Source organism: Tamandua tetradactyla, chromosome 13, assembly GCF_023851605.1.
Source record: "Tamandua tetradactyla isolate mTamTet1 chromosome 13, mTamTet1.pri, whole genome shotgun sequence".
NCBI lineage: Eukaryota > Metazoa > Chordata > Mammalia > Pilosa > Myrmecophagidae > Tamandua > Tamandua tetradactyla.
In genome coordinates, this window is record NC_135339.1 from 90,346,743 (window position 1) to 90,373,419 (window position 26,677).

At 47.2% G+C, this 26,677-nt stretch overlaps 1 protein-coding gene across 1 annotated transcript; it reads left to right on the forward strand.

Annotated features, from left to right (window-relative positions):
• The first annotated feature begins 4,670 nt into the window (after positions 1-4,670).
• Positions 4,671-6,177, forward strand: FOXI2 (forkhead box I2). Its single transcript, XM_077124467.1, has 2 exons — positions 4,671-5,178; positions 5,762-6,177. The coding sequence occupies exons 1-2, from the start codon at positions 4,671-4,673 to the stop codon at positions 6,175-6,177; spliced, it is 924 nt and encodes a 307-aa protein (XP_076980582.1).
• Positions 6,178-26,677: the final 20,500 nt, after the last annotated feature.

The window sequence follows — 26,677 nt, forward strand, 5'->3', positions numbered from 1 at the left end:
ATCATGCTGGATTAGGGTGGGCCCTAAATCTAATATGGCTTGCGTCCTGATGAGAAGAGGGAGATTTAGACTCAGAGATGAGCTGGGAGGAGAAGGCCATGTGGAGACGGAGGCGGAGATTGGAACCATGTGTCTGTGAGACAAGGAGCAGCAGGGATGTCCGCCACCACCAGAAGCCAGGAGGGATGGATGGAGCAGACGCTCCCTCAGAGCCTCCAGAAGGAACCAGTGCAGCCAACACCTTCATTCTGGACTTTCCACCTCCAGAAACAGGAGACACTACGTCTCCGCTGTCTTAAGCTACCCAGCATGCAGTTCTTGTTTACCGCAGCCCCAGCTGACTAACACATGGAGGGACTGGAGGACAGAGGGCAGAGTTGAAAAGACCATAGAAAAATGAGGGTTGGTTCTGGAAGGGGTCAAATGTGTCTGGGAAGGCAAGCTGATTGAGGGTTATAAGTGATCACAGAGTGACAGAGGCCAGCAGAGGCTGGGCCTGTGCACTTTGGGTTGGGTTATGTGGGAAGTCACCTGCATGGGCTGCACGGGTAGTGGCAGCCTCAGAGGCACGCTTCTGGAAAGTGACTGCTGAACGAAGCCAGGGGACAGACAGCAAAGAGGGATGTGGGCTGGAGAGAAGATGTGTTAAGAGAGAACTGAGTATCTGTAAATGCTGGTGGGAAGAAGTGGGAGGGAGAGGGGTGTAGGCAGAACAAGACACTCTGGGAAGCCAGGGGAGGCAGAGTTGGTGTTCCCTAGGGCTGCCGTAACATGTAATTGATTCTCTCACAGTTCTGGAGACCAAGAGTCCAAAATTGGGGTGTCGGTGGGACAAACTCTCTCCGAAGGCTCTAGGGAAGACTCCTGCCTGGCCTCTTCCAGCCTGCGATGGTCCCAGGCTTTCCTTGGCTTATAGCCCTATCACTCCAATCTGTCTCCATCTTCTCTGTGTGTGTCTCTGTGGGACTGTGTCCAAGTTTCCTCATCCTATAAAATATCACTTACATTGGATGAGGGCCACCCTAAATTAGAATGATGGCCACCTTAACTAATCACATCTGCAAAGACCTCATTTCCTAATAAAGTCACATGCCCAAGAACTGGGAGTTAGGGCTTGAGCACATCTTTTGGGAGAACACACTCCAACCCATAATACCTAGAGGGTGACCCAGGTTTCTCACACTAGTCCCAGTACTGCTGGGGAGAGACTCAGGTGGTGAAGGAAAAGGGATGCAGAGGGAAGGAGGACCCGTGTGGGTGCAGCTGCAGGTGGGCAGGAGGTTGGTGGTGGAGGGCTGGGGAGACTAAGCTCAGAGTAGGCAGTGGAGCAGTTTTTGAGTTTAAAGGAGAGGAAGGGTCAGAGGTTTGGGGTGGGTTGGGGAACCTGTCTGGGGAGATCCAAGAGGCACCCCAGGCCAGACTGAAGGCATAAGGGAAGCTGGCGACTCCACGGTCTTTTTCCTTGTTAGTTATCCTTAAGATTTTTTTCCTCTTGAGAAAAAGAAGAAAATAAAATTCTCATCAGAGTTCCATCCAAGACAGCCTCAAGTGATCAAAATTTTTTTTCAAAAATGCACTCCAACTTCTGAAACTCATTTTTTGAGTTCAGTCTGTTAAAAAATAAGGGAACTATTACAGAGGAAATGAAAGATGAAGATTGAGTTCAGAAAGCAAAGAATGATGATAGAAATACAGACAGTCATGCAGAGCCCACAAAGTAATAATTTTATAAAGTAAAATTGAGGGGAATCTCATGAAGTTTCATCTGATTTTTTGAGGTCCTGAAACTCATAAGCATTAAAGAGTTACAATATTAACAGAAAGAAGGCTATTAAAATTAAAAGGGAGGGGGCAGGCCACGGTGGCTCAGCAGGTAAGAGTGCTTGCCTGCCATGCCCAAGGACCCGGGTTCAATTCCCGGTGCCTGCCCATGTAAAATAAATAAATTAATTAAAAAATAAGAAACATTAAAATTAAAAGGGAGGATGAACCACGGTGGCTCAGCAGGCAGAATTCTCTCCTGCCATGCCAGAGACCCAGATTCAATTCCCGGTGCCTGCCCATGCAAAAAAATAAATAAATAAAAATAAAAGGGAATTTGGAAAGAACTATTTTGTTTCACTACTTTATATTGAAAGAGATGACCCAACTTGTTATTTAAAACTCAATACCTCTGATTTTATTATCACAGTAGTGGAGTTAATTGTAGATAAAATTGATTCTCTGTCCCAATTCACAGTGTTAGTCCAGGAAGCAAGTGTCTTCAACATTCATAGAGTTGAGCCATCAAAATCCCCGGCAAGGAGCTGCATCCCCCTGGCCCTTTCCCGTGGGAGCAGGTGCACGTCAGCTACAAGAGAAGCCCTGGCGGGGCCCGGGGAGTCACCATGCTGTGACCCACAGACATGCTGCAACTGTCTGTATTTCTATCATCATTCTTTGCTTTCTGAACTCAATCTTCATCTTCCATTTCCTCTGTAATAGTTCCCTTATTTTTTAACAGACTGAACTCATAAAATGAGTTTCAGGAGATGGAGTGCATTTTTGAAAAAAAATTTTGCTCACTTGAGGCTGTCTTGGATGGAACTCTGATGAGAGTTTTATTTTCTTCTTTTTCTCAAAAGAAAAAAAAAATCTTGAGAAGAACTAACGAGGAAAAAGACTGTGGAGTTGCCAGCTTCCCCTATGCCTTCAGTCTGGCCTGGGACGCCCTCATCACTGTCTCACCTGGTCACTGTCTGGCATCATCGCCTCCTTCCTCCACCATCGGATCATTCACATCAAAGCCAAGCTGGGTGCCTTCTGATGTCCCATCTTCCTTACAGTGTCCTTTTTGGAAAACTGCCTCCTAATCAGCGACCATTTAAAAATCCCAGAAGATGTGGGGCCTGATTCAAACCCACAGCAAATTCATTTTTATCAGGGGAGCAGAGGGTTATCGCTCAGTTTGCACCCATAATGAATGCACCTATGTCCTGCCCACAGCCACATCTGCTGATGGAAAGACACATTCATCAAGACAGTTACTGAAAAGTTGTCCCGCGACAGAGAACAGCATGGATTTACAATGTGAGGATAGCCTGGGAACTGCTGAAGACAAGGTGGGCAGGGTGGGGGCGGTGGGGGAGGGGGGTGCATCCTGGCTGCTGTTTTGATCTAAAGGATGGTCTGATCCCACCTGAGAATCCAGGTAAGCTGAGTGCTGCCGTACCCCCTTGGCCACTGTTCCTGCAGGGATGGGGTCCGGGTGGCAGCTTCTGAAGGGGTCCTGGGATTCCCACACTAACAGTCCCTTTGGCAACCATTTGAAATATTTGGGGGATGGGGGAGGGCCGCGAAGGGCGGTAGAGGCTGCTGAAGAGCCAATCCAACAAACCAGTTCTCCGTCCTACTTTCCAGCGCTTGGCTTGAGATAGCTTTCACTTTCCAGCCACTTCCTAAGGCCCTCTAGGAGAGGCCAACATGGCAGTGTTACTGGGGGACTCTCACTTCCTTCCGCCATCTGTTAAGATGTTGGGTAAACTGGTTGAAATTTGGAATTCTAATCTGGGAGGCCCAAGGAGCTAAACCTTACTGGAACGCAGCCCCTCTAACCCCACAGCCGGCACTCTTTCATCCATCCAACCTTTCTCCCTGCCCCGCGGGCCTCTCCTCCTTGCCGCCAAAACCAGGAGAGAAAGGGTGTTTGGAACTTTGGTTTTTTTAATGAATTCAATTTCATTGCATTGAAATTGACGCTCCACGGCCCCTTGAAAAGACGGGGAGTGCTCCAGGGCGAGCACTCCCTTTGCTCCAACTCCGCGGGGTGGTGTGCTGACTTCCGCAGGGCTGGGGCGCCTCCCCGGCTCTCACGGCTGAGACCTGAGCGCAGCAGTTCGCTCCGCGCACCGGCAAGTGGCCCGCAGCCGGGGGGAGCCAGGGGAGCCAGGGAGCCGGGGCTGCGGGAAGGGCGGGGCGCTGGTGCCCGGCGCGGGGCAGAGGGGTCCCTGCCCCCCGGAATCCCAGCGGAGGTTTCGTCGCCACCACCCGGGTCGCCCGCAGTCCGCCTGCCCGATGTCATCTCGCCCACAAGCCATACGGGTCGGAGGCTCCCGGGCTTGGGAGAAGCGAAGGCTTCCATGTACAGCTGGCGTGGCCCTCAGCAAGGTCTGCGAGCCTCGGGGCGGATGCCCGCCCGCCGCCGTCGCGCATTTGCTCCCCAGAGACCAGGGTGACTCCAGCGCCCTCCCCGCGCGGTTCCACCTGCGTGACACCCGTGAACGTCATCGCGACCTCTTGCCCAGCAAGGCTCGCCCCCCGTCCGACGGCGGGAAGAAAGAGGGGAGGGGACGAGGCAAGATTTGGCAGGCGCAGGGTCTCCTCCAGGGAGTGCGCGGTTGGGACCCGGCTCCACCAGCCACAGCCATCGGAGGCCTGCGGGCGACGTGGTACCTGCCCAAACGCTCAGGACAGACGGGGCTGGAAAAGGTGCGCTCCCTGCAGGCCGCGGGGGGCGAGGGCGGGGCAGAAAGCTGACCCCGGGGCGGATGCCGGCCCCCAGCTCCTCCAACCTGGCGAGGAGGGGTCTGGCCGCCGACACTCACCCCGGGCTCAGCCCCGACGGCCTTTAAAGGGCGGAGGGCAGAGCCGGGAGAGGGGCTCTGCTGGCAGCCAAGCTGGATGGGACGCCCATGAGCTTCGGTGCGGAACCCGCGTCCCGGACCCAAGACATGGCCACGCACTGCGACCGCCTGGGTGTCTACCCCGCCGCGCACGGTCCGGCCCTGGCCTCGGTGCATCCCGCAGGCCGCGCGCGCGGCGACTTGGGCGGGACGGGCGGCGGCCAGCGCCCGTGGCCGAGCAACACACCCGCGCTCAGCCCCGCGCCCTACGCGGCCCCGGGCCCGCTCCTCGGCGCCCCGGGCGGCCTGGCGGGCGCCGACCTGGCGTGGCTGAGCCTGTCGGGCCAGCAGGAGCTGCTGCGGCTGGTCCGGCCGCCCTACTCGTACTCGGCGCTCATCGCCATGGCCATCCAGAACGCGCCGCTGCGGAGGCTGACGCTCAGCCAGATCTACCAGTACGTGGCCGGCAACTTCCCCTTCTACAAGCGCAGCAAGGCGGGCTGGCAGAACTCCATCCGCCACAACCTGTCGCTCAACGACTGCTTCAAGAAGGTGCCCCGCGCAGAGGACGACCCAGGTGACAGAGGCGCGCCTGCCGGTGCCGGGGCTCCGCGCGGCCCCGCAGCGGGGCTGCCCCGTCTCGGGGTGGGGGCGACCTTGAACGACCCAATCCCGCCCTGCACCGCCGGGGACACTGAGGCTGGGGCGGGCAGGAGAGGCGTGTGGGGCACGCACGGGCTGGAGGTGGAAGCAGAGCGCGCAAGCCCTGACTCCCAGTCGGTGCCCTCGGGTCTCTAAATCCGCGCATCCAGCTCCCTAGAAGGAAGAAGCGGGAGAGCGCGCCAGCTGGGGGACTTGGGTGGCTGCTTCTCTGCGCCTCTCTATCCTTAGCTGTAAAATGCAGAGACAACGCCCACCCCCAGAGCTGGGAGAGCAAATGAGGTGCCCTTCGGGGAAGGTGTAAGGGTGAGGCTGGGCTGCCCGGAGCTCCGTATTTTCTGGGATGTCCACATTCCTGACTTTCTGGAATGTTCCCATCCTCCCCGGCCCGTCTGTGGAGGGTCCTCTCCCCTACAAGGCACCATCCCGAGGTTTGGGGTGGGCCTAGGAGTCATAAGTCCCGCCGAATTTTCTGAGCTGGGTGCTGTCTTGCTCCGCAGGTAAAGGCAATTACTGGACGCTGGACCCGAACTGCCAGAAGATGTTCGACAACGGGAACTTCCGAAGGAGGAGGAGGAGGAGGAGGAGAGGGGAGGCGAGCCCTGAAGGAGCCCCGGCGCTGGAGCCCCCGGGCGCGGCCTCCCGGGACCTCCGGGCCTCGCCGTCCCCGCCCGCGCCCGAGGCGGCCGCCTGCTTCTCAGGCTTCGCCTCGGCCATGGGCTCCCTGGCCGGCGGCCTTGGCGCCTTCCCCGTGGGCCTGACGGGCGACTTCCCTTTCGGGCGACGGACGGCGGTCGCGGGCCACAGTCCCCAGGCCCCCGTCCCTGCCCCGGGTTTCGCCGCCGCCGATCAGGCCGCGGCCACCGGCGTCCGCGTCAGTCACTTCATCTACAGCCGGGAAGGGACGGAAGTATGAAGGGCGGTCCGGGACTGGGCCCGGTGTCGCGTCCCAAGCTGCTGAGCTCAGGCCCAGGGTCCCGCCTGGTGACGGCCCCGCGTGTGGGCACCGCAGCCGTCAGTGCCCCGGGAGGGAGCGCAGAGCCGCTAGGCGGCCCGTCAGGGACCTGAGCTGGGACCTAAGCTGCGCCTCTGCCTCCAGGTCGCCCCCGGCCTGCGCCCCTCACCCAGACGAACGTCCAGACGCAGACCGGCCAGGCGGCGCTCCCTGGTCGGCCACCCGGTCCAGCTCTCCTCGGCCACCAACCCGCGCTCCCGGAATCGACCATAAAGGAAAGGACAGGCTGACGTTGGGCCCCCGAGTCGTCGAGGAAGGCCTCTGGTGCTGGAGGGAGCAAGGTGCGCTTGGAGGGCGGCGCCGGGCCGGGCACTTTGGCCTTTCCACCTCCCCAGCAGCCAGGTCCCCCCGCGCGCAGGGCCTCCCTTCCGCGCGCCTGCGAGCCCGGCGGGGGTTCAGGAGCAACGCGGCAGCGGCGGTGGGGCAAGGAGGCCGCTCTCCGCAGCAATCCCTGCAGCCGCGGGCCCGGGAGAAGCCTTTGCTGGAAGAAGACGCTGTTGACTTGGAGGGGGACGCGCGGGCTTAGCGAGGCCGATCCGGGCCTCCCCCTGCGCGCCTAGATATCGGGTCAGTTAGCTGTAGAGCTGGGTGGCTGCGCCCGGGGCAGTGCTGAGGCTGGAAACAAGCCAGCGAGGATCAGACTACCCAGGAGCGGTTCTGATGCAGCGCGTGGGTGATGGCGTGTGCGCGTTGGCCGCTGGGTCGCACGTTCTGCTGAGCCATTCAGGTGGGCAGCGGTCCCTAACTGTCACTTCTGGGTGGCATCTCTGCCCTGAGGAGGTGAGCTGTGCACTGGCCCCCTTTGGCAGGTGGTGAGATGCTGCCTAACTAAGCGTACAACTCATCTCTCCTGGGGTCCCTCCCCTAATGTAATACAATAAAAAACTCTCAGGACAGAAAAGAAATCTTTTTGCTTATAAATGAAAAATTTTATTCCTTGAGTTTATTTTAATGGAATAAAATGCTAACATGAGCAGCAATATATGTAGCTTGAATGTATATTCTGTCTTTCAAATGAGGGGATTCCACCACTACCAGTAAAATCCCTGGTTTAGATTCTGGGTGTGTAGGGAATTTGGAGATAAAGCAAGTTTGACAGTGGGAAAATGCAATGTAGGTACACATAGTTTATAAGCAGTGGGACTTTCAGGAAATGGGCGGGCAAGTATAAATGTAAATACAGTGCACCATAGCATGCCCAGGGGCCACAGGTTGGTGGGAAAGCTGTCTCCCCTCTACCATCACCTCCATGGTAGTTTTACCTTTTAAAATTGAGACAACAGCTTCTTAAAACAGTTTTTTAGCATTTGGTTTGCTTGACTGAAGATCAATTTTTGGTGCTTAAAATGTACTCATCTGCTCAAAACTTCTTTTGGTTCTTGCTTAAGAGGGCATGGGGTAATCCCAGGGATAAGGTGTTCATGAGCAATGGAATATTGGGGCAGTGCAGGGACTGCAGCAGTTGGGTTCAGGGGCCAAGCAGAATGCTCCCGTCCTTCACCCCACACAAGGTATCTGACACATCTCACTGTGAGGTGGGAAACTTCCAGGTGAAAAGCGTTTAATGGTGAGCACAGCTGGCTTCATAGCCATCTCCCACCAACCGAAAGAATTATTTTCTGCCACGTGCTGAAGCCAAAACAAGTGAACAGAGCAAACCAGCTTGTGATGGGTTGATTGCAGGCACCAGTGTGGCAGAGCCAGCCCTTCCCCAGGGCGCGTGGGTACCGCCTCTTTTGTTGCACCTCTGCATCCATTAACTGAAGTTTTGGCAAGTCTTTCCCTTGTAGTCTAATATAAAATTGCTAACCAACATTGTTTGATTCTAAATGCCTGGCACCTGCACTAAGCTAATGGCTTTCTTTGGTCGGCTTCATCATTGGCTGAACACAATGATCACTATACTCAACCAATTGGTGGGGTTAAATGCCACACAGAATGCATTTTTTAATAAATAAGAGTTGGATCTATGCTTTAATATAGAGCAATTTCAGCCAATGTACCATGAAGGTTTCCTCTACTCCAAGAGTTACCCATCCACCCATCAGACATTGATTGAACATTTATAAGGTGTCAGTGCTGGATGTATTATCTCACTGATCCCTCACAACAATCCAGTGAAGCATGTATCATTATTCCCATTTCACTGATCTGGAAACTGAGGCAGGAACCAGTTAAATGACTAATTTCCCCAAGGCTACATTCTCCTGAGTTATGTCAGCAGGAACCTGCCCACCCCCTGCCCCTGATTTCCCTGCCCCCCCGCCACCACCACTTCGTCCATCAGGTTGTCCTTCCCTAGCAGCCCAAATCTGAATTGGGTGTCCCCCCTTGGGCTGCCCCAGCCCCTAGACCTCCCACCTCATGCTCATCGGAAGGACAGCTAACTACCCGCGGCCTCTCCTGTGGTCCCTGGTGGCCACCCTTCCAGTGTCTGACATCTTATAGATGCCAGGAGACAGAATTTGCATGAGTGAACAGAGGAGTGGGTATGTATTGTGTCTCATTCCTCTGGAAGACCAGAACACAGTAGAAACATGACTAGCCTAGAACTTAGTGATTTAAAAAACCTAGTTTAGTAGGTCTGATTTTAAGAAATAGAAATATGACTATATTTTATTGCAAAATACGTAATCTAGTAGGCCTAGTTTTCAAAATTAAGGGAAACTATTCAATGACTAGAAATACAATCTACAGCTCTCAAATGAGAAATCTAGGAATCAACATATGCAGGCCAATTCCAGCCCACCAACTCTTTTTGTCTGGTCAAAGAGCTAAGAATGGTTTTTGCATTTCTAAAGGACTCATGGGAACTGTTGGCAAGGCAAACCAAGAAGAAAAGAGGAAAGCAATAAGTAGCAAAAGAGCTAGTGGGTGTAGTCGTGCTGTAAGCCTTCCACACTCTCCCACTTCCTGGTCTCCTATGATGGCTCCACGGGCCCAAAAATGAACGTGACCAGCGCTGGCCTGCACGGATCAGCGAAGACCTGGTGGTTTCCTGCAGGCTGCTCTGTGCTGAGCTTGTCTGCAGGGCCCAGGGAATTCAGAGAGGCCTGGAGCTAGGAGAAAGGGAAACTTCAGAGATGTAGCTGGAGACGAGACCAACAGTTTTGTTAGACCAGGCAAGTTTCTCACGTCATGAAAGCAAGCACAATGCTGTCCTAGAGAACCTAGGGTCACTTGGGGCTCACACCCTGAAGAGATACTAAATATGCTGCAAATGACTCACTATTTGCCGATGATTTTCCAGCCACCTTCCCCTTCACCCCTGTTCTCTCAAAGCCCCTCTTCCAGGAAGCCATCCTTCTGCAGTCCCTGTGGGCACCACTTCTCTCTGAAACTTCATCCCATCCTAGCCCAGTCATCCACGCTCTGCTGGTTTTCCAGACCAGGAGGCAGCTCCCAAGGAGGCAGGAAGGATTGGAGGACAGCAGTCTTGTCACGTCTCTGTTCCTTCCACGGTGCCCAGGCTGAACCAGACTGAAGGATGGGCGGGTGTACACAGTATGTGTGCTCAGGGTGATTTCTACTGCTTTCTTACACAAGTGTTCAGGAGTCTGCACTTCTCCAGGCCCCTCACTGTGAGACTTCCGTTCCAGTAATCCATCATCTGAGGTTAGGTCCTCACTCTGCACGCCCCAACGACTTGGATCTACCCGAGGCGAGGTTACCTTAGCACGGGGGCCCAAACGACTCTGCTCTGCTGGGCTCAGACTACTCTATCCGAGAAGCCTAAGGGCAGGTTAGGTTAGAGAGAAGATGGACATCTGGAGTGAGGAAGAGAAGTAATACTTTAATGAAAGGTTTCTGTTTCAGGATTCTTTAAAAGCATGGAGCTTAATTCTTCATGTTCTTTGTGCTGAAACCTTAACTGGATTACAACTGCCTCATTCATTCCTTTATTTGTATTGCCTTTTTAAAAAATTTGTATTACCTTTTAAATTGAATTTTATTTATATTTTATTTCTTGCTAAAAAGAATAGATAACATCATATAATTTAATTGAGGAAATTAAAAGCAATTTGGTACATTGCTTAAACAAGGCAGCACAAGAAAGAAATTACAAGGAAACAAAGGGGGGAAAACTTTTAAAGAATCACTTCTTATACAATCCTTATGAGATATAGTGGTCCCTAGATTTTTTTTGGCGGGGTGATTCATCATTTCTTTATTTTTTTCTCCAATCCTGGCTGATTTTCTTCACCTTTGGGATTTGAATGTATAAGTCTGTTAGTACACATAACCATTTTTGGTCATTCATTGCAGGCACAAAATCAGAATGAGATTTATAATAGCAAAAAGCTATACACTTTCAAGTAGCTAGCAAGATGGATGTTTCCACATTCTTCTGACCTCTCCGGAAAGACCCCTCTTTTCAGCTCAGATTTCACAGGACTCATTCTCACGGCGGCCCCAGAGTTCCCTTGGCTGCCCGAAGGGGAGTCCGTGGTGAGAAAGACTTGCCACAACTGGGTGTAGAATGGCGAGCCGGTGCTGAGACGTCATGTCTAATTCACCACCCACCGAACTGGCTCCCCCAAAACCAGGCACAGTGCTGTGGCCTTTGAGAAAGGTGCTGAGTTCAGAGGCGATGGTGGTGGGCGTTTCACAGAGGGCTGAATGAAGTCCTCAGCGCAGAGCAAACACTGGAGTTTTGCGTTCCAGAATGCAGACCCCTGCTGTGAAAAGAAACCCAGCTAAGATGCAGCAAGCCAGCTGGAGTGCAAGGCTTGATGCGGCTGACGCTTTAGGGAGTGCCTCCTGTGAGTCGGGGGTGGGGGTTTGTACACACACGTTCTACTCCTAAAAGCTAACAGGCAAGGTCAGTATGACTGGTGAGTTTTATAAGTAAAAAAAACTAAGGCTCAGGGAGGGTAGGTGATTGCTCAAGTGAGGGCCTGAGATTTTAAAGCCAGACTTTTGAGACTCCAAACTTCCTGATTTTCCCTCAGTGCAATTAAATAGTAACCAACAATAAAAGCTCATTAAAAATGTCTGGATACCAAAACAAAATACTTAAAGTTCTTGAATTAAAATCTTAAAAAAATTCTATAGGTTAGAAAGGAATTGGAATGAACAACTCTGAAAGTGCTTGTGAGAAGTAAGTGTATAGCACTACATTTATTTAGTGAATATATTCAGGGGGAAAAAAAGAATATGGCCAAGAAATGCTATATTCTTGGTCCTCAAGCTCTGCTCTAGAGAACTTAATCTATTGTGTCGCATTCCTCTGAAAGACCAGAACACAGTAGAAACATGACTAGCCTAGAACTTAGTGATTTAAAAAACCTAGTTTAGTAGGTCTGATTTTAAGAAATAGAAATATGAGTATATTTTATTGCAAAATACGTAATCTAGTAGGCCTAGTTTTCAAAATTAAGGGAAACTATTCAATGACTAGAAATACAATCTACAGCTCTCAAAATAAGAAATCTAGGAATCAACATATGCAGGCCAATTCTTTTTTTCTGGTCAAAGAGCTAAGAATGGTTTTTGCATTTCTAAAGGATGCGTGGGAACTGTTGGCAAGGCAAACCAAGAAGAAAAGAGGAAAGCAATAAGTAAGGATAGGAAAGCGAGGAACCCCACCTCTTCCTCGTGCTGTCGCTGGAACGCTGGTGGTGCTAGGAGGTCCAAGAGCACATTTTCCCTGGAGAACCTCAGTCATGCCCTAATATTGCTTCAACCGTCTCCTGACATGGCACGTGATTCCTGAGTCTGTCTTTAAACTTGGTCTCACTCCTGAACTCCAAGCATGTATATCCAACGGCTTAAATGATGTTGCTATTTTAATGCCCTCTGAGCACCTCAAACTCATTGTGTCCTGGCAGAACTCATCAATTATAGAGAAAAGTGTTTCAATCAAGGGGCAGGGACCAAAGCAAGTTTTAGAGGGACTTGGAGGTGAAGCAGTGGTGTGGGGTCAGAAAATTTGGACAACTCCTCCAAGTAGTTGATTCCAAAGAGGAGAGAGAGAAGCAGGTCGAAGGGGGGCTTTAATACTGCTTTGCATTTAACAGGCTGTAGAGGTGAAGGGGCCAATAAGAAGGGAAAAGCTAGAAATAGAGACAAGAGAAGGGGTAGCAGAGGGAGAAAAGTCCTTGAAAAGTTGCTGGGGGTGGGGGATGGGGTGTAGATTATGGGAGGGAGTCAACCTGGGAAAGGAGAAGGCCAACTTCTCCTCTCTGAATGGAGGGAAGAAGGTAAGAGGGCATGCAGATGCAGCCTTGAGGGAATGGGGAAGGGGAGTTCCCCGAGGCTCCATTTGTTCTGAGAAACAGGAGGTGAAGTTATATGGTGAGAGGAAGAAGTTAAGTCAAGAGGGAGCAAGTTTTCAAAAGGGAAAGTGTAGAAAATACACATGTCCACAAAAATTGGGGGGCTGTCACCAAGGAACCAGGTGAGGGCAGGGCCAACTTCCTTATTCAACTTTGCATCCTGGTATCAAAAATGGGTGTGGGAAGGTAGAGACCCAAAATACTAAAACCTATGTGAGTACCTTCAAATAATTATTTCCAACTAAAATCTATGAATGAACCTGTCTTGTTTTATAGTAAGTTATAAAATGCAAGCATTTTTTAGCTGGAAGACTTTCGCGATCATCTATTCCAGGGATGGCAAATACATTGCAGTGGACTCTCCCTCCCTAACTTCCATGCTGAGGGCAGACATAATCAATCATTAGGCTCTTCCCTGCTCCACCTTGACTCATCTCCACAATCTTTCTCATCACTGTCCTCCAGGAGAGCGTTGCTAATTTACCAGAATTCCCTCACCAGATTAAATCTTTCTCCAGCTATGACAATGTAAATGAAAGCTGAAATGGGGCAAATGATTGTACAAAGTAGGACTGCAAGTTAGTGGCAGGACCACTCAGTCTCTCAATGGCAGTCTCTCAGTCTGCCATTTCGTCATGCTAATGAACTGTGGAAAAGGTAGCAGACATCTATGCATTTTGATAACAAATAATAGATTTAATTCTCCTTGAGTATTCTGAATCTAGCACTTTGTGCAAATTGGCAAGATATTGCTTTCAAAAAGTCAAAGAGGCATTTAAGAACATTTCCAAAACAGGACTGCGTTTGGGCCAGTCAAGAGTGATTTCAGTGGCCACCCACGCATGTCCTTTGTGTTGGAAATCTCTGTCATTGCCTCATGTTGGTGTTTTTGAAACCTTACCCTTTGGCAGAATTCAGAAGTTATAAACAATAACATATTTCGATAAATATCTTCTCTTTTAAAGGGCAATCCTATATGTGCAGAAAATTTATCTTGTCCTCAAAGGAAGAAACCACCACCTACAGGGTTAGAAGTTGCCAATGTTCCTAAAAAACAAAAAGGCGGATTTCAAAATGGTGAATCTGTAGACGCTTCTGTTGTATTGGACTGCAGGAGTTATTTACTTTTGGATATTTGTAGTAAAGCATTCACTCAAAAATCTCTGCCCTATAAAGGTGTGAACATCAATCTAGCCGAAGAGCTTTAGAGTAAAATAGCTTGGCCCACCAACTTACAAACGTGTGACAGCAGATAAGGGGGAAGCCTCTGCTTTTTTGTCACAGTCATCTATTTTCAACTGAGGCCTTTTGAAAATAACAATCCTGCATTGTCTTGGTTGGTGTATTTTCAACACCATCAGTTCTTATCTTCCAACTATTTTCCTCCCATTTCCAGACTGAGACAAATGTGGAACAAATGAGCTCTAAGCCAGAGTCTGTGAGAAACGTCCCTGTGTCCTTAAATCTACTAAAACCAAGCTTGGGGGCCGTTTCTGGAGGCAGCCCAGTGAGTCACTTTCTAACATGCTCACACCTGGGGCTCATCCTGCTGTTCAGCAGCAAGAGGCTGCACTTCCCGCCAGTGAACAGAGAAGGACATGCACAGCAGCAGCTGGCCAAAGCACTCCTCGCTCTGGTCTGCTAAAGCTGACAAAATGTCGTCTACCAGAAATGGACTGGCTTTTAACAATGGTGATTTATTAGCTTACAAATATACAGCTCTCAGGCTGCGGAAATGTCCCAATTAAGGCATCAATAGGAGGATACCTTCTGTGATGACAGGCTGCTGGCATCCGGGACACCTCCGTCACATGGGAAGAAGGCACATGGCTGGCGTCTGCTGGTCCTTTGCTCCTGGGTTTTGCTGCTTTCAGCTTCTGGCTTCAGTGGCTTCTGCTCTTTTACCTGTGGGTCCTCTCTTAACTCGCGCAGGGCTTTTCTCTGGGAGCTTCTCTTAATTTCATCTCTTGACTTCTGTATGTGTTTTATTCTTTTATAGAAGACTCCAGGAAGTGGATCAAGACCTACCTTGCATGAGGTGTGTCACAGCTCAATTGAAGCAACCTGATCAAAAGGTCCCACCTACAAAAGGTCTGCACCCACAGGAAAGGGTTAAAGGACCATGGCCTTTTCTGGGGTACATAACAGCTCAAACTACCACATTCCTCTAAGGCAAACCTGGATGCTTATTCCACCAATTTCCTTTTGGCAATGCCAGAAGGGGAAGGGGGACCACCCTCTGGAACAATGGAGAACCAAGGGCAAAGTTTTAATGGAATCAGAGGAAGGAACATAATTGGATCTTGCTGATGAAAAAAAAATGAGCACTTTCTTCGAATGTGTTTGACTAGTGCATCTTTCAAATCCCATCCTTTGTTCACCGACTGACACATATTTAAGATGCTTTCAAGGGGACCATCCTGCATTTTAGAACTCGATTAGCCTTAATTAACCCATTTGGGTCTATGACCTTCATCTGATTGTTGCTCCCCAATAATTCTGGAGAGGTTAGGGATAGTGTCTTCTTAAGCATATATATTTTGGGGGTTTCTCGATAACCATGCTAGTTTATTAGATGCAGCATAAGCAGAGCAAGTCTGGTTCCCCTTCACTAGAGAGTTATCATGGGGCTCGTGGATGTGTGGTGCCTCATTGAGGGCCAAACTGGGGGAGCCCACTTAGACACGGAAAGTCATAACCTCTAACATATGCACACCAATTGGGAAAAGGGCTAAGAAGCGTAGAAAATGAAGGAGAAGGTTACATAACCAAGTGTTGATTTAGTCAATGGAGATTAAATTCTCTTATGGCTAATTAAACAAAGCTCCATTAGCCATGGTCAAGGTTTTCCTATATTGTCATTTGTTTTAACCGCTAACTAAGTAACATTAACTTCTCAGCAATTTTCACCTAAATACAATGCTCTTTTAGATTATAAAACAAAATAAAATTCATATTTAACTCAGATATGTTTGTGCTGTGTTTCAAATGATCTTCACTCCTATATCTATGTGATTATTTATTCCTGGGCCTCATTTCACCAACTACTTCCCAAAATCCATGAAGGAGATGCTGGGTTTCTGTGCGGAGACCTTACCTGTGGGCTCCAAGGTGGGTGTTGGGTCAGCATGGCTGAGTCTTAGGTGGAGAGAAGGTTGCTAATCTGTTTATCTAAAGGCCAGAGACAGTCATGTGGTCAGGTGATGCTGCTGACCACCACAAAGGGGCAGCAGAGAAAAACCCTGCTGGCTCAGGAAAAGAGCATGTATTGGGTGACTAGTGTATACCATGTAATTCAGACATTAATTCAGACATTTCTTCTAAATATTCTTCTCCTACTGGTATTCCAATTATCTGTAGACCATACCTTTTGAAACTCTCCCACAGTCTTTGCTGCTCTGTTATGTTTTTTTTTCTTTTTTTAATTAATTTTTCTATTTGCATTCCTGACTGGGTAGTTTTTATTGACATGTCTTCAGTCTCACTGGTTCTTTCTTTGCCTGTGTCCAGTCTACCGATGGGCCCATCAAAGGCAGTCTTCATTTGCGTTATAGTGTTTTGGATTTCTAACATTTCCTTTCAATTCTTTCTCTTAAGGATGGGAGGGATGACTTCAAGCTCTTTGTATGTCAGAATTGACACCAGAAGTTCCATTCATTCCTTTTAAAGTAATTACTGGATGCCTTCTATGTGCCAGTGAACGCAGGGACGAAAGGCCTGCCTTCATGGAGCTGACGGACACATAGACGGCTAGGGACGCTGGATCGCCATTTTGAGCTCTGCCATCTCTCCTAAGAACCAGACCCACATCTCCAGCTGGAAGAAGGGTCCAGTGACTGCTAGTCCCCTATCCACCACGATCCTCCCAGACACTCCCTTCCCCCATGCCTCTGTTCCGTCGGTCACTACTTCACAGATAACTCATACTAAAAGCAACCTGCACCTTTCCCGCGGCCATCACCTCACTCAGGTCCCACCGTCTGTGTCTGGGCTGTAGCAAAGCCTCCTGAATTCCTCAAACCCACCACCACCCTACCACTGTACTTACATTTTAAAACATAGACCTGATTGTGTCAATCCCTTTAGAATGTTTGAAATCCCATGCGTGTAAGAAAAAGTCCAAATTGTCTCGCATGTATACAAGGTTCTTTACCGTGAGATTCCAAACCAATTCACAGCACACTTCCAGCCTCATCTTCTGTGACTCCTCCAGTCCCCGAGTGCTCTTCAGGCTGGCCTGCCCCCTCACCTCTCCAAACCCTGAATAATCCTTAGGGAGCTGCATGTCCATTCTCCCTTGATTCCCAGGCAGAATGAACTAGCTCCTCATCCATATTTACACACACACACACACACACACACACCCCTTCTGTGGCATTTGACAATTTAAGGTGTGATTGTTCATATTTTAATTCCTTCTGCTCAAAAATGAGTGGGTTATTTTTTTGAGGGCAGGTACTCTTCCATCTCTGGCTGTCTGATGAACTGGCAGTACATAGCAAGCAATAAATGTTCTCTGCACCAAGCAGCCATATGAAAATTGAAATACTTGATTAGAAACTGGATTTTATTCCAAGTAAATAGTGTTTGCTATTATAAAATAGAAGGACTTTTCATTGAATTTTATCTTCACCCTGCCTTGAGGTCACCTGTCTGAGTCCTGCATTTCCCAGGGGACACCCAATTCTTTTATCATACCCTTATTAGATATACACTAAATAACAGCTGAATGTTTCACTAATCAATAACATGAAAAATTAAACAGGATCCTGTGCATCTTTAAATGTTTGTTTGTCTCATTTTGCATGTCTTCATTTCTTTAGCAAATTATAGGATTTAAATGCAAAAGGCCCAACATGAAGGAGACCTTGGTATTCACTGAGGGAAAGAATAGAAGGATAAACAAACTCTACAAATGTGTTCTAAAACAGAATCAGACATGCCTCATAAAACAATAGACAGCAGCTCCTGGTTAATTAAGCTGGAGTCACATCATTTTTTAAGTAGTTGAGAGGGGAAAAACAGGCAGATTAATTACATTTTGAATGAGTTGATGTTATATGTGGGGCTTGAATAAAGTTTATTAAAATGACAAACAGGGCTATGCATTCACTCCGTCAATAAACATCAACTGAGCACCCAGTATATTCTTGAGAGTCTACATTCTTGGGGATTTGCCATGCTTGCAGTCAAGTCAGGAAAGGTCAGCCAGTGAGTCAAGGAGGATAATGAAATTTGGGGATTGAGGGCATCAAAGACTTCATTATGAGGTAACCCTCTGTGCTGGTTTGAAATGATGTATGTACCTTAGAAAAGCCATGTTTTAATCCTAATCCCATTTTGTAAAGGCAGCCGTTTCTTCTAATCCCTATTCAGCATTCATATGCCTAAAACTGTAATTAGATCATCTCCCTGGAGATGTGACTCAATCAAGAGTGGTTGTTAAGTTGGATTAAGTGGAGGTGTGTCTCCACCCATTTGGGTGGGTCTCGATTAGTTTACTGGAATCCTATAAAAGAGGAAACATTTTGGAGAAAGTGGGAGATATGGAGAGAGTAAGATGACATAACCACGAGAAGCAGAGTCCATCAGACAGCAACCCTTGGAAATGAAGAAGGAAAATGCCTCCTGGGCAGCTTCATGAAGGGAAGCCAGGGGAGAAAGCTAGCAGATGATGCCATGCCTTTCCAGATGAGAGAAAAACCCTGACCCTGTTCGCCACGTGCCTTCTCACTTGAGAGAGAGACCCTGAACTTCATCGGCCTTCTTGAACCAAGGTATCTTTCCCTGGATGGATGCCTTGGATTGGACATTTCTATACACTTGTTGTAACTGGGACATTTTCTTGGCCTTAGAACTGTAAACTAGTGATTTATTAAATTCTCCTTTTTAAAAGCCATTCCATTTCTGTTATATGGCATTCCGGCAGCTAGCAAACTAGAACACCTTCATTGAAAGGTGAGTAAACATTTGCCAAGATGGCTGAGGGGAGACCCTTTTGGTAGCAGGAACTGAGTAAGCAAAGACGTGGAGACCTGAAAGAGCACAGGGTTAGATGCATGGGGTGGTGCGTGCACCAGTATACCTGAGGTTCCCCAGCTGAAGGGAGTAGTGTGGCAATGAAACATGAGATGGTCTTAATCGCAAATCTTGATATCAAAAAGTGCTGGAAATCAAGGCAAAATGATGTTCATACTGGGGGCAAATCCAGATTAACCTCTTAGGAAATCTTCCAGGAGAAGAGCTACAGAGCTAGAGTTTCATTCTGTGTGAATGCTGTCTCGTGGGTCTCCACCACGACCCGAAAAGACCACTTCTGGGTCCATGTTTCCATCTCAGCCTCTGTCACTTTTCAACACCTGAGCTGATTGAAAAATTCTTACTCTTCCTGACTGTAACGGTGAAGTGGTCCCTTGGAGTTCTTAATCAGTGAGTGGTTCTGATCTCCTGCAATTTAAACTGAGCACCTTTTCTGGCTTCCAATATGTTAGACTGAAATACCCAACTGTTGGAAAGTTACTTAACATGTAGGCCACAGTCTCTGCGGAGTCAGCCTCAAGTTTTAGACACTCAAGTTAAGGCAAAGAGAAAATCTGTGAAAAAGGTCATACTCTGAAGGTAATGGATAATTCCAAAGTCATATGTAACAATGTCTTCACATTTTGTTCTCATCTCTCAAAATACCGCATACCACATTGGGTCAACTCCTCTGTACCCCATCCTGGGATTAACACCAGCCCACGGTGGGACATATGTCACTTGCCTGGGACTCTCTTCACACCATGTACGTGTCCCCTGCGTGCCTGTCATACCATGTTGGGATTTAATTGCTTGGGTGACTGCCACCCACACCTACCCCCATAGACCATCAGCCTATGGTGTCCACTGCTTTGCAACCCAGCTTGCGGCATCTTCCCTAGCTCCTAGAAGACACGTGATCAGGGTCTACTTTGAAAACTTCTTGCCCACTGCCTCCATGTTTTTACTGAAATGGGTCTGATTCATCAGTGTATCCCCAACAGACCTTGCCAAACACCTTGGGTTCCCCCAGGACTGAGAGTCTACTTCATTTCACACCTTGTGCTACTCAAGGTGTTTCTGGGAAGGAAAAGCCTGTTACCAGCAAGGCTGCAGCCTCTGTAGAGAATAGGGTCTGCAATCACTGGGGTTGACATTTTAATTTTCTCCAATTTCAACTGGGTTGAGGCAGTTGTTACAGTTTTACTTATTCTGTCCATAGCCTCTGATACTCAAATTTTATGTGAACGATGAGTTGACAGCCAGACAATAGATACTTCCTACTTTATTTTTATAAGTGATGCATCTCTTGCTCAGGCCATGGTGGCATTGACCAGCTTTAGTCAACCCTAAGCACTGAGAATCAGCAGACATGATTCAGCACAGATGGTGATGTTTGCTAAACAAAATTCCTTTCCTAAGTGTAGCTTGTTGGCTTCATATATTTTACGGCAAATAATCATAATATTGAAGTTTCTGCATGTGAAACTTCATGTGAACACAGTGAAAAATCTGACCAGATTATGTATATGATCAAGTTGTATTTGTTTCCTTGAAATTAGAAGGGACAAAATGTAACGAAAATACATTTTTTCCCAAACCTATTTCTCCTGATGTCATTTCACTGAAGAATATCCTTACTTTTTACTTATAAATAAGTTGATAATTGGTGGAAATAAAAAATCTAAAGCTTACGCAAACCTCTTTTCACCTGAATTTACATGAAATCTTTAGGATAGCTCTATTCACCCAAGTTTAGCTGAATATCAAACTTCCAAATCCTTTTGATTGTCTACACAGTGGCCACCTGTGTTCCAATGACCAGTCTGCTGATGATGCTGGTGACAGGGCAGAAATGATTGGGGAAGAAGAGGTTCAAGTTGAAGTTTACTATCCTCTTTCCTCTAACCCAACCTTCCCCCATCTAACAAGCCTCCAAAAAGCTTATTTCCGAGTGCCCTTCTTTTGTTTCTTTCCCTCGGCTGGAGGCTCTGAGGACCATGGGCCCACTGTTTCAAACTCACTGCAGTTTGCAAGTCTGAATGTCCCATCCTTATAGTGAAACTGAAAGCAGAGTGTCCCGTGAGGACCCAACCCCCATTGGGGCCAGTGGGCAAAGCTATAAGGAGGTCCTACCTCATCAGTAGAGAGTTTGCCTCTTTGTTCATCTTCCCAAGAAGGTCGAAGTCATCCTTGCCTTCCTCTACCCCAAATGCAAGTGCAGAACGCAAAGCTCTAGGCGGTCCTTTTCCTACACCCCAGCCACACGGACGCATCTATGGCTTCGGACAGAAAACATTTGTGAAAAACATAAAGAGAGAAGGTACAGCTGAAACTTAAGCTGTATTTCTGCACATTTCCTCGACACATGATAATCAACTTAAGACCTCAAAGTCTATAGGTTTTTAATTATAAATGTAATCAAGTTTTTGAAAGTTTTGTACAATAGAAACAGAGAGCTGGGAGAAGTTTGTAAATGACCTCTAACTATCTTTCAAGCATCATCATAAACAAGTGTGGCACTAACAGTCTTGTTTGAGGGAAAGCAATAGTGTCATTAGTTTCACTTGAATTATTACTATTATTCAATAATGAATGTGAGTCATTATCATCAAATAGTGCTTGTCTTTCCTCCAGGACTTGGTAACGACACTCCCCAGCATTCAGCATGAAGTGGCATTGCCATAAAACTGCACGAGAGGGGACATCCATCCACACAGCCGCCTGGCACTGCTGGCACGAATGGATGGGTGAGCAGCACAGTCAATCAGGATGTATGAAGTACCAACTGACATCAGGAGGGTTCCCTTCCCCACCACCCCTTCCCAACCCATAGTTCAGACTTTGGCCAAGGACAGCTTCCCCACACAGAGGTCACCTTGTGCCAATCACCTGTGGAAATGTCCAGGTCCCCAGGTGAGTGCCAAACAGCCCGGAATTCAAGCTCCATTAAAACAGAGTTTGGTGATAATAAATGTTGCTAGCTCCAAACATGGCAGCCTTTGGGAAGCTGTCTTCCTTCTCACCCATCCGTCTCTTCCATGTCCTTCCACAGCGCTTTCTTCTTTATGCCACTTAGTGTCTTATTTTATTCTTTCTTGCTTTTTTTATTTTAATGTTTTTATCGTAAAAACTTAACATGCAGTCATACAAACATTCTTGACAAACAGTCCATACATGGTGTGCAATCAATGGCTCATAATATCATTACATAGTTGTGTATTCATCACCATGATCATTGTTTTGAACATTTGCCTCACTCCAGCAAATGAAATAACACATTGCCTACCTGTTTCCATAATTCATTGTCAACTCCAGATTAGTCTTATTCCCAAAATACATAAGGGGCACATCGATGGACAATGAGTAAATAAACGTAGAGCTGGTGCACAGGTGGGTGAAGTGCAATATCCCAGCTAAGAGCACCTGGACACCAGAGAAGGCTCTGGACGTTCCCTTTGTCTGTGTTAGCAGAACCTCACTTTCCATTCCTAAATTGACAAGAACAGTAGATGAGGGATTCATCTCTGGAAGGTGCCAAGGGCTGTGGGAAGGGCAAGAACAGCCCAGGCTGATCCCCAAGACCCTCTGCCCCTCAAGCAGTTCCCCCACCAGGAGAAGATTTAGAACCACCTCCCAGATGTCCTGTCTGGCCTCTACTTCATAGAGGAGGGGCTAACTAACTTCAAGGTCAGTGGAGAAGTCCTGGACCCATTGCCTCTCTCTGCAACCCTTACTTCCTCCCTCTGCAGGCCCGAGCTAATGAATCCTGGCATTTCTGCCAAGGACCTTCAAGAGTTCCCTTCTGCCTTTTAAACCCCAACCGTGGCACACCCACAAGCCACCAGCACCCCTGTGGCTTCAGGCCTCAGCCTCCTCTCAAGTCACACTGGCACCTTCATTCTGGGCTCTGGCCCTCAGGACTTCCCTTCCCTCTTCCCTGGCTCGGGATCTGCGTCCCCAACCCCTTTTCCCACATCCTCTGGCTCCACGCCTTGCTCGCCAGCCCCCCTCGGCCCCCAGGAGGCCCCTCTGCCCAAGTCTGGGCTCAGCCTACCCATCTTCACCTTCCCCCACTCCCTTGGAGAACAAAGCACCCGCCTCCTTACTCTCTGAGGGTGGGGACAAGGAGGGAGTTCACCAGTGTCACCCTTGCTGCCTGTGTGTGGCCCGGCGCTGAGAAGCACTGCTGAGTTTTTAAAGGGCTAAAAACAAAGCAAAATGAACAAAAATGAAGAATATGCAGCAGAGATGGTATGTGGTTTGCAAAGCCTAAAATATTTACTATCTGGCCCTTTACAGAGAATATTTGCAGACCCCTGGCCTGGAACAATGCCTGGCTCAGAAAACATTTGCTTAGTGACTGATTAGTTGAGTACATGTGGGGGGCACACTGTCTGAAGGGAGTTGGGGGGGGCCCTGATGTCTGAGAGAAATGCTCTTTTGGCAGATCGGCATAGCGTAAGGTTCAGATTATGGGGTGACTGTTGGAAGCCTCAGAATATGGTCCTGGACTCAGGCTGGGAGAACTTGGGGCATAGAAGAAAAACATTGCCCTGTTTTATTTGCATCTGAAACTGCCTGAGATATTTTAAATATAAGAAACTGGGCGAGGGGTGCATTTTCTCTTCTCCTTTACCTGGGATTTAATTCAATAACAGCAGGCATCTTTTACGAATGACTAGTATGTATCCTGCAATAAATATTTTTTTATGATTTCATGCTGATTTTCTGCAACGTGCCTTACCAACTTTGGAGTCCACATAAATCTTCGCTTGAAAGGTCATGTTCCAGAGGAATTAAAACAGGCTATGTAGTAAAATAATTTGGCATTTCAGGGAGCCATTTCTTCTACACATTGAATGTCAAGAAAAATAGGAGAGAATGTCTAATTAGTGATCAAGAACAAAGAACAGTCAAGTTTCTTCTTATGTAAGCCCATTACCTCAATCTTATCAGTAGGTAAACAAGGATCCGAGTTTGGCCCACCGAGTAATAGTGGTAACTCAGTGGTAACTGAGTAACATTCTCTGTGCTGAATGTTTAGCCCAGAGAAAGACAATTTCAGTAGAGTCCACTAAAAACAAAACAAATTTAGATCCTTGAGACTGTTTTCCAAGCCTCTTGCCTGTGCTTAATTGTGGACCTGTAATTTTGTTTAAACGAAAAACTAGGCAAGAATATCACTCTATTCTAGTCAGGAGGAGCAGGCAAATGCGTGGGGAGAGGGCTTGGCGTGTTTCAGGGAAAGGAAGTCTGCCAGCGTGGCCAGCATCCAGCAGGGAGTGTCGTGCGATGGGTCCAGAAGGCCAAGCAAGGGCCACCTCGTTTAGGGAGTTAGGACACCACCCTCGAGGGGAAAGCAAAGGGGTGGAGGCTTCTGGTCTACCCAGGAGGGACCGTGCCTGGCGAGGACAGTTTATTGGACAGTGGAGACGTGTGGTGCTGGCTGCATGCAGGGCCATTCGTGGAAATTGTTTAATTCATAAGCTCTCTGGGTTTCTGTGAGGAGGGAAGGAGGAAGTATATATGCACAGTTCCTGAAAATGTCTGGCACATGGTAAGGGCACTTTGAATGTTCGTTATTTATCCTGCACTGCCTGACCATTTCCAAAAGTTCTTTCACTTGTAATGATAATAGCTAACACACTGTGAGCCAGACTTTATTTACCTGGTTAAGGTGAATTAATTAATTTACTCTGCAAAGTAGGAATTACAGTTAGCCTTACTTTGTAGAATGAGAAACTGAGGCTTGGAGAGGGTTGAGTAGCTTCCCCAGATGAGTCAGCAGTTAAATGTAGAGCTGGGACTGGAATCCAAACAGTCTGGATCGAGACCTTCCACGACCGCAAAGTCGGCTTGCCTTTAGCAAGTAAGTTATCTAGCTGAGCCCCTCCCTCCAAACAACTCCTGAAGTAGATCAATTATTTTCATCTTGGTTTTCCATAGGAAGAAGTTGAGACTGAGGATCTGAGTGGCTTGTCCTTGACTGACTAGCCGCCGAACCAGGTCTTTGACAAAACTTCAGCTGCTGTTCCCTTCCTACCATACCCTGCGGGAGATCGTCTCTCCCAAAGATGAACTAGAAAGCAGGTCCAGGGACTCACTAGTGCACACCCCTGTTCGAGGTCCGCTAAAGCATTGTGTCACCAAGAGCTCTTCCAAGAAAGTGACTCTCTCCCCAAGATTAGTGTCCATGACCCATTCAACTATTTGAATTAGTGCTTTTGATGGCAAGACCCTCTCATGGGCAGTCTAATTTTTAAAATTACATTTTCCGAAGAGAGAAGAAAATCAGCTGCTCTAATTCTATTAAATAAAGAATATACTGACTTTCCACTTGATACCATTCATGAATTGTAGTTTTGCAAAGCCAGACATGGAAACCCCTTGGCGTGAAGTACGTGGAGACCACTCACCCCCCACTGACATCTGCCCTTCTCCTTCCCACTCTGTAACCTTGCCGTCTGATGTCAGGGCTGGACTTGACAGCTTCCAGCAGCACGTGCCTTGGGGCTGGACGGTTATGAGAGGCCCTCTGACAGCCACTGGTGACAAAGAGGAATGCAGTGACCCAAAGCACAGCTCTGTCTTTTCCAGAAATGACCCATTCCCAAATCTTGTCCTAGCAGCTCCCTGCTGGCTTTAAAGTGAATCAACAAGGAAGCAGGGAGCAGCTTGTGCCATTTCATGCTTGTGGAATTTCCCATCCCTTTGATCTTGAAAAGAGAATGTGTTTGGAAAGATTTGTTATCATATCCAAAAATTACATCCTGATTACTTACCAATTAAATGCACAAAGAAAGGCAGGTGAAATGGTGCAGCCATTCTTAACTCTCAAATGTCAGTTACATTGAATCAAGACCTTTTATATTTTTTTACGCAAATATTTCTAGTTAGTATCCTATTTTTAAAATTTCTGGTAAACATGAATCAGAGCTGTAAATGTAAAAATGAAGCCATACAATTGATAGAAGAAAACGTGGGTGAATTCCTCTATAATATGGAAATGAGAAAAACCTTTACTATGACTCAAAAGCTGGATGCAGTAAGGAAAAAGATGGATAAAATTTGATTTCACAAAAATAAAAAGATTTTACATGGCAAAAAAAGTGAAATTATATTATCGTGATGTATGAAATGAGTCTATTTTGTGTGATAGTAATATAGTTACTCCACTTGAAAGTTTGCAGAGTATATTTTTATCCAGCATTTAACTTTGTTTTGCATTCAAAGTAGATAGCTTGTAACAGAACATAGCTGGTTCTTGAATTTTTATCCAGTCTACCTTTTGATAGGAGTGTTCATTTACTTATTGTTGCATTTAAGACTGCCATTTTGCTATTTGTTTTTTTATTCATCTCATCTGATTCTTGTTTATCTGTTCTTCCTTTCCTGACTGAATGGAGGTGTATGTTAATCAGATATTTCAGTATTCCATCTTAATTTCTTTAGTGGCTTTCTAACTATCTCTTTGCATTATTTTTTAGTGGTTGCTCTAAGAATCACAGTATGCATCTTAAATTTACATCAAATTCTTTAAAATTAGCCTCAAATTCTTTCAGATAAAATCTAGGATAGTTGAAATACTATATTTCCATTTACCCCTAAATACGTTCTTAAAGATACTGTTATCTTATATATTAAATTTATAGATGATATGAATCCATTTATCTATTGTTAACATATTTTGTTTCAGAAGTGACGTATCTTTTAAATAAATTAAGAAAATAGGAAAATATATGAACAATATTTCATGTGCACCTGCATATTTAACATTTCTCAGAGTCTTCATTCCTTCAGGTAGATTTGAGTTCTCACATGTGCCATTTTCCTTTAGCCTGAAGAACTTCATTTATTATAATGCAGTTGTGCTTGTGACTAGTTCTCTCAGCTTTTGTTTATCTGAAAATGTTTGTATCCTGCATTCATTTTTGAAGGATAGCTTCACTAGATATCAAATTCTTAGTTGACAGGTGTTTATTTGTTTGTGTGTTTTTTCATTCAGACCCTTGAATATGTCGTTTCAATATTTTTAGTTTCCATGACTTTGAGAAGTCATTAATTTTGTCATTGTCTCACAGTGTGTTCTGTTTCTTTGTCTC

What these genes read in the sequence shown, in the direction of transcription:
- FOXI2 (XM_077124467.1), top strand. Translation starts at nt 4,671, where the DNA reads ATGAGCTTCGGTGCGGAACCCGCGTCCCGGACCCAAGACATGGCCACG. An exon ending in CCGCGCAGAGGACGACCCAG is followed by an intron (nt 5,179 to 5,761) that starts GTGACAGAGGCG and finishes CTTGCTCCGCAG; the next exon opens with GTAAAGGCAATTACTGGACG.